Consider the following 7643-nt stretch of genomic DNA (forward strand, 5'->3'; position numbering starts at 1 on the left):
GCTGAGTGATGACTATGGTTTTTCCTATCTAATGTGCAATGGATTACACATTTAGCGCTATTATTCCACAAACAGATGTGTCTTTTCAATCTTCCTGCTTTCTTCGGCGCATAGGGTTTTTGCCTAATTGTGTGTTCATAAGTTGCATCTGCTTCAAAAGGTATTTCTGAGCCCACGCTGGCATCCCTGTGCACGGAGAGCCCAGAGACATGAACACAACATTGTTGGGAATGGAGCCGCCGGTTCCCCACATCAAGTACCAATTAGTTCCTATTCTTTGACAGTGTGCGCTCACAGCCAGTGCAGTCATCCTCGGCGCTTTGATTCTAGGAGTTTCTGGAGCACCTGGAATTTACTTGAATGTGGCAACACGGGAAGCATGACAGATAGGCAAGAGGCGTTCCACAGACAGCAGTGTGCAGTGAGACAACAGACAAAAAGGGTGATGGTCCCTCCGTGCTAGTGTTTTTAATCACTAAGTCCATTAGCTGCTGGTATTTGGCACAACACTTCCCTGTATCGATAAAAAGGAGTATTTACAAAGAATCAACGGGCAACTACTTTGCTTTTGTGATCCCCCAATGAGTGTGAAAAGAGAAAAAAAATCTCACATCCGAAAGGCGCCAGCAGAAGCTGGCAACCAAATTATTTTTTTTTTTCTTTTTAAAAAGTACAATGAGCTCACAGGTCACCTTCAAAATACGGTACAGCCTTTCCCAGGAGTGGAGGACTGAGGGATCAAATGACAGAGAAGGCAGCAGAGGAAACAAAGTGATCGCTCAGCAGGGTAAGAACAGTGCCACCGGCCTCACCAGCGGCTCTGTTCAGAGCAAGGTCACGAAAGCTCAGTGTGAGCCAAAGCTGCCCACAGCAGAGACCACTCACGGGCAGGCGTGATCTTGGCACACGCTGGGGCCTGCCTGACAGCTGCACGCACTTCGGCTCACAGCTTAGGCAGACGACCGACCTGCCCAGTTCTGTAGAGCAGGGCTCGCCCTGTAATTTCCCACTGAGTCAGGAGGTCAAGTGAGAATTCCACTGATGTTTTTAAATAGTCCTGGCTCCGATAAACCAAGCGGGGAGGTGGAGATTTTGGAGTGCACCCATGCGGGCTGACGGGGAGCAGCAGGTATCCTGTTACTGGGGACTGGAGGGACAAGCTTCTCTCCAGCTGCCTGCAAGTGACACAGGTAAGTTCTGCCTGCAGTGTTTCAAGAGAGGATCGAGTGCACACATATGTTAACGATGAGCGTTAACTGATTATCGCCAGCAGAAACCGGCTCCCTTCTTTTGTGGAGAAGAAAATTGGCATTGGAGTTTGTTGAGGGAAAATCCCTTGCTACTTGAAGAAAGCCATGTGGACCTTCCTTTGGAGCATCTCTAGGGGGAAGAAGGGAGGGAGCTGCACACGGAAAGTTGTCTAAGCTGGGAGACTTGGCAGCCAGTTCCTGCCCCAGTGCTTTATTGCTCTTTCCTTGCAAGGAGAGGGGAGAAAGCTGAGTGGCTGGAGCTAGGCGATTGCAGGGCAGGGAGAAGTTGATCAGTACCCCACCTGTGCTCTCTGCTTCGCTTTGCTATCAAGGCTTTCAGGCTCAGGGAAAGCTAGGCAGGGCCTTGGCATACTTGCCTCGTGGTGATCTCAGCTTAACAGGCTTGGTGAGGGTCTGTGAGGTGTCCGTGTCTTTTGCCAAACTCTGCTCTACTTGGTAGAAAGCACAGGGTATCATCTCTCTGAGTTCCAGCCCCATGTCCTGGCTGGAGAGGGGGCTACTTCATAAAAGCTTAATTCAGCTGAGCTAAAAGCATTAATATAAAGTTAACTAGAACGTCATGCCTGAAATCACAGATCCTAGATCTTGCTGTCTATTTTTGCTGTTTTCTAGAACTGGCTTGCCAAAAATCAGAGCAATCTGCTCTCAGTGAACCTATGGGAACTTTCTCCATTGTCGCTTATTTTTATCCTAATTATTTATTTTACGAATAGATCTTTGTGGATGAATGTTTGGCCTGCATGTATGTATGTGTACCACGTGCATGCCTGGGGCCAGAGGTTGTCAGAAGAAGGCATCAGATCCCCTAGAACTAGAGTTGCCACCGGTTTTAAGTGTACGGGTGCCAAGAATGGATCCCAGGTTCTCTACAAGAACAGGCAGTGCTGACCTATCTCTCTGGCCCACCCGTCTTAACTCTTTAATTCTAAATAAATACTGACCTCTTGAGGTGCCTGGCTGCCACAATGACAGTGAGAGCCTGTGACCCTGCCTTACTGTCACTGCTTGCCCTTGCATCCATTTACGTAACAGCTGTGCCCTCTTAAAATCAGAACGAGGACCTACCAGTGTAGGGCCTTTCTGGAGGCGTTTGCTTGAGGAGCCTGAACATGCCCTGATGTGAAACTCAAACAGCAAATATTCATCTTTCCCAAATGGGTAATGGGTAATTACTTTGGGTATTGGCTTGTCCTTACCATCCCCTCACTCCCTCGCTGTGACTGTTTGCCCTACGGTTCACCTCATCTCTGAGAGAGGAAGTGAACATAGAAAGGGGTTCACGGACCGTGGGCTGATATCCACAGCAAAGAAGTGCAATGTGGGCACCTGTGGGCAGGAGCAGACCGGGAAAGAATGCCAACACTCCAGATAGAAGCCATCCACATTTATTATCTGAAAACTATCATAACATCCCCATTGCCACCAGCACACACAACGAGCCCGATACACATCCCGTAGGCATCTTAAAGGGAAAGCTCCTATGATCCGTCCCCCAAATCCCAAAGGGACAGCTTTGCCTGTTTTTGGTCCCAGACAGCACAGAACCACCTCCACCGTGCCCTTTGGTCGTCTTGAGGGAAGCTTGCTTGAGGCTGGCATAGGAACTTGTCTTGCTGTTGCCACCTTGCTGCAGGTTTTTTACTGGTTGGAGTGGAAACCACCCAAAGCTACATGGTTTCCATCCTTTGTACAATACTTAGCTCAGAGTACACAGTAGCGTGCATCTGAGCTTGGAATTATCTTGAGTTTGCCCCATCCTTCACTTTACCGAGAGCTAAATCTCACTGTTAGAGTCATTTATTCCTTTTGGTAAAACCCAAAAGCCTGCCCCCAACCGTGCTTTGAGTGAGGTGAGCATATTCATTACTAAGGACAGACAAAGTTAAGAGCAAGCATCTCACCCGATCGGCTGTTCCACAGCAACTTAGCAAATAGGAACCCAACACTGACAGACACTAACACTGAACCGCTTAGTCAAGAGAAGTACCCCAGCTGACGGAGTCCACGTGAGCTGACTGGTGTCTGTGTGTCTGATGTCCGTGCATCCGCCGCCCATATCAATTGTGCTTCTTGTCCTTCAAGTAGCTGTAGAGCATCTCCAGGCCCCCTTCCACCAACTCTGGCAGGGGCTTGGATAAGGGATTGTGGGAAATGTGCAACCCTTTGTCCATGGGATTCCATGCAATCCTCCCCAGTCGGGAAAGCAGGTAGAGCTCATCCGGAAGGGTCTGGATGTCATTGTTGTTCAGGTTCAGCAGCTCTAGGGTGGTGACTAGGCAGAGTGACCTGGAGAAGGAGTGGATGTTGTTGCTCTCTGCGATGAAGATCTGCAAGCTAGCCAGGCACTGGATGCTCTCCGCGATGTTCTCCAAGCGGTTGAAGCCCACGTGCAAGAAATCCAGCTCCTTCAGAGAGAAGACGCAGATGGGGATGTGAGCAAAATAGTTGTTGCTGAGATTGAGCTTCCGCAGTCTGGAGAGGTCTGCAAAGCTGGCCGGGAGCTGGGACAGGCAGTTGTGTGACATGCTCAGCACTTCCAGGTTCTTGCACAGGCTGAGCTCGGCAGGCACCTCTGCCAGGCAGTTCATGTTTAGGAATAAGACCTTGAGGTTTTGTAGGAGACTGACTTCTCTGGGGAGACTCTTGAGGTGATTCCCACACAAGTTCAGGACCACAATCCGGGTCAGCCTGCCCACCTCAGGAGGGAGGACTCGGAGCTGGTTGTGGGACAGATTGAGTTTCTGGACTTCCAGCAAGCCCCACAGAAAGTCGGGAACGTCTGTCATTCCTTTGGTGACCAAGCTGAAGCTGACATGCCGCATGCCACGCTTCAGCAGGGACCGTGGGTCCTTCCCCAAGAGCAGGGTGTCATCCCACGAAGAGAACTTCTGTCTCTTCCCCAGCAGAAGACTCTTGGGGTCCTTGTCGTTGGAGCTGGCCCTTGAGTGTTTGGCCCCCATTAGATCTTCGTTTCCTTCTTCAAGGTGAGGAGTCGGTTCTGCCTGAGCTCCAAAACGCCAGACTGTGGTGGGAAGGGATGGTGTGGAGGTGAATACAGAGTATAGCCAAGGGATCCTAGCATGGAGAAAGTTTGTCTTGCCGGGCCTTGCTGATGACCAAGGTGGAATACTGACTGCGGGCAAGCTGTGCCTGTTCCCGAGGGTGTGTTGAGGAGGTTTCTCTCTGAGTGGACAGGCTGTAATGATACACTTGTCTCTGAGGTTTCCAAACAGAACTGCTCGATTGCCTCCGTGCGCCACAAGGCAGCTGTCACTGTCAATTCTGCTTAAGTTTTAGTGACCCGGTGCGTGCGCACGGGTTACAGGGCCGTTTCGTATAACTTTACTCCCTCTCGGTTCTTCTTCGGGTATCACATTTGAGCAGGGTGATTAACAAAGGCAGCTAGAAAAAGAAACAAAAGTAGAAAAATACAGCTGACCGGGGCCAACAGTGATCCCCCTGGCTGAGGGAACTGATCCCAGAGAAAGTGACCGCTGTGGCTTGCCTGGGCGCTATCGGCGGAGTTAGGTTTCCAGAGCCAAGGATCATCAGATGTTGTCACTGTGTGCAATGCAACTGTCAATGAACTGTGCTGGCGAAGAAGAAAAAATAACAAAAGCAGCCTGGATACCAGGTCCCCAGCACAGGCAGAGGCTTATACTCTGCCTGCCAGGGAGACTCAGTGAGGCGGGTCAGTTTCCTTCACCGCTGTTGCAACTGCAGGAGTCTGGTCCCTCTGATCCACGACAGGACAGACACTTCAACCACAAGACACTCATTGTTTTGGGGGGACAGTGTCCCCCTCCCTGGGCTACCCACCATTCCTCTAATCCCCACTACACCTACCCCTGAAAGCTAATTCTCCACTAAGTGTGCAGAGTTCATTGCTAGTATCGCAGGCTGAAGTTTATCGATCTATCCAAATGTATTTAGTGACAAAGTCACATGAGGACCCAAAGAGAAGATGGATTTCTGTAAACCGAGGAGAAGTCTCCCAAGAGGCCATCGCCTGAGCTCAGCACTCTGCTCAGGCCTGTGAGCAACGCAAACATCTGTGGTTGACCTATGCCATGCAGTGCCTGTTCTGGGTGGGGACAGACACTTAGTGTAAGTGGAAAATGCTAAAAATACTCTATTTCTATGACTGGACGGGGGCTAGCAAAGTGATGACCTAGTTCTGAGAAGAGTCAGAGTGTTTGGTGATTGGCCCAGGAGTCCCAACGAGGCCAGCAAGAGCTGCTATATACCTTGATCTTACCCAGATGCCCACCAGCCCAGGAACTCTGGAGAATTCTGCTTGGAAGCTGGCCAGAAGCCTGCTTGTCCACCCCTGTGCCTGCTGAGGGGGCTATCTCAGGACAACAGTGGAGTGGGATGTTACTTCTGCCTCATCTTGGCTTTGCAATATCAATATCGTTGGGACTCCTGGGCCAATCACCAACACCCCGACTCTTCTCAGAACTAGGCCATCACTTTGCTAGCCCCATCCAGTCATAGAAATAGAGTATTTTTTAGCATTTTCCACTGACATTAAGTGTCGGCCCCCACCCAGAACAGGCACCGCATGGCATAGGTCAACCACAGATGTTTGCGTGCACTGAGTAAGCCCCAAGATTCTTTGACAGAGTTTCAGACTTGGGAAGTTCTGTGTATGAGAGATTGAGTGTTTGGGCTACTAGCTGAAGGAGAAAATCCCATAGTGTGGTTAGGTTGTTTTTACCCTAAGATTTGGGGTTGAGGCATATCTTATACATGTAAATTTCATAAAATCACCCAGAGCTGCTGTTTAAAAATAGTGTGTTTCTCCTCCTCCTCTTCCTCCTTTTCCTTTTCCTTCTCCTTCTTCTCCCTTTACAGGAGCACAGGGCCCTTCACTGAGGCACCTTAGCCTTCAGGACTAACAGGAGCCAGGGTGGTTTGAAACAACTTTCTCCTTTGTAATGAATAGCTTATATATTTCCCCAACAGCATTTGTGAGCATTTCCCAATAATCAGTCTTCGCTGAATGTTAACCGTGTGAAAGTCAGTGCACAGCGCATATACCTGTGTAGAACAGGTATTTAAATTCTTGCTATTTCGCAAGGAACAAAGACAGAGGGAAGTCAACTTACTTCTGCAGAATCAACTCACTGTTCAGGGTCAAGTGGATAGTCAGAGAAAAAGAGGATGCAGACTCAGTTAACCCTTTCATAGTCCAGGCAGGGAACCATAAGAAGGTTTCAGGCTTAGCCCTGTAGAGACAGGATCAGGAATGGGGAGGAACATGGCTACCTGTTTTAAACGCTGTGAAGCGGGACTAGAAGACCATCATTATCACTGGCTCTGCTGCTACACCCAGAGCAATACCATAACCAGTCCATAACCCCGCACATCATACCAATATAACCAAGAAGAGGAAAGTATAAAAAAAATACAGAAAACTTTAGTGTGCACAGTTTAAACACTCAATGTCCTGTGTCTTGGTTTCATCATTGATTAAGTATGTGGTGACTTCCAGAGCCTCTCCCTATTCCGTGGATCTGGCGAGATAAATGTGAAAGTCATTTCTATTGTTCCTTTCCTCCCTGCCGTGCCCAGACACCTAACTGTTGTGATCCAGCTGCCCTCACTCCCCCTGACAGCGGAACTCCCTTATGGTCTGTAATTGACAAGGATGTTTATGTTCTCTCTGGCCAGTGGGTCTCCACAGAAGGAGTAGTGGTATAAAAGGTTGCTGGGCAAAATAAAAATTGCTGTTCTTCCACCCGAAAAGAAAAAAAGCCTCCGTGTCTCAATCCCGACACCCCCCGCCAGTCTCGTCTATCCAGGCTGCGCTGGCTGCAGCACCTAACAGAAGAAGTCAATGGAGGAGAGGGTTGTTTTGTTGGTTTGTTGTCGTTTTTTGTTTTTGGAAACAGGGTGTCTCTGTGTAGCCCTGGCTGTCCTGGAACTCACTCTGTAGATGAGGCTGGCCTCACACTCACAGAGATCCAGCTGCCTCTGCCTCCCAAGTGCTGGAATTAAAGGTGTGCGCCACCACCTTCTGGCAAGAGATTTTTTTTTTTAAAACAAGACAGAAACATGAAATTTTATTTAAAGCAATTTCTTGTGCCATGCAAGATTTTACAAAACAAAACACAATTAAAACTTGAAAAAACACAACTCAAAGAAACAATCGTTTACTTACTGTAGTAGACAAAGGAAAAACAACTGTGCGTGAAGGCTGAAGAAATACACACTAGTTTAAAGAGGCCTGGACAGGATTCACTTCCTGCTAATACAATTTTTGCTTTCCTGATTTAAAAACAAAAGGATTCTAGAGGAGGTTAAAAATATTTAACACATCCATGGTCTCTTAGTTTCTGCAGTACGGTGGGGTTGATCTATTAGGAG

At 48.6% G+C, this 7643-nt stretch overlaps 1 protein-coding gene across 1 annotated transcript; it reads right to left on the minus strand.

Moving 5' to 3' along the window:
- Positions 1-3328: 3328 nt before the first annotated feature.
- Lrrc30 (leucine rich repeat containing 30) lies at positions 3329-4231 on the minus strand. Its single transcript, XM_005367581.2, has one exon. It carries the CDS (start codon positions 4229-4231, stop codon positions 3329-3331), a length of 903 nt encoding a protein of 300 aa, XP_005367638.1.
- Between the last annotated feature and the right edge of the window lie 3412 nt (positions 4232-7643).

This window comes from Microtus ochrogaster, unplaced genomic scaffold (assembly GCF_000317375.1).
Source record: "Microtus ochrogaster isolate Prairie Vole_2 unplaced genomic scaffold, MicOch1.0 UNK20, whole genome shotgun sequence".
In the NCBI taxonomy this organism is placed as follows: Eukaryota; Metazoa; Chordata; class Mammalia; order Rodentia; family Cricetidae; genus Microtus; species Microtus ochrogaster.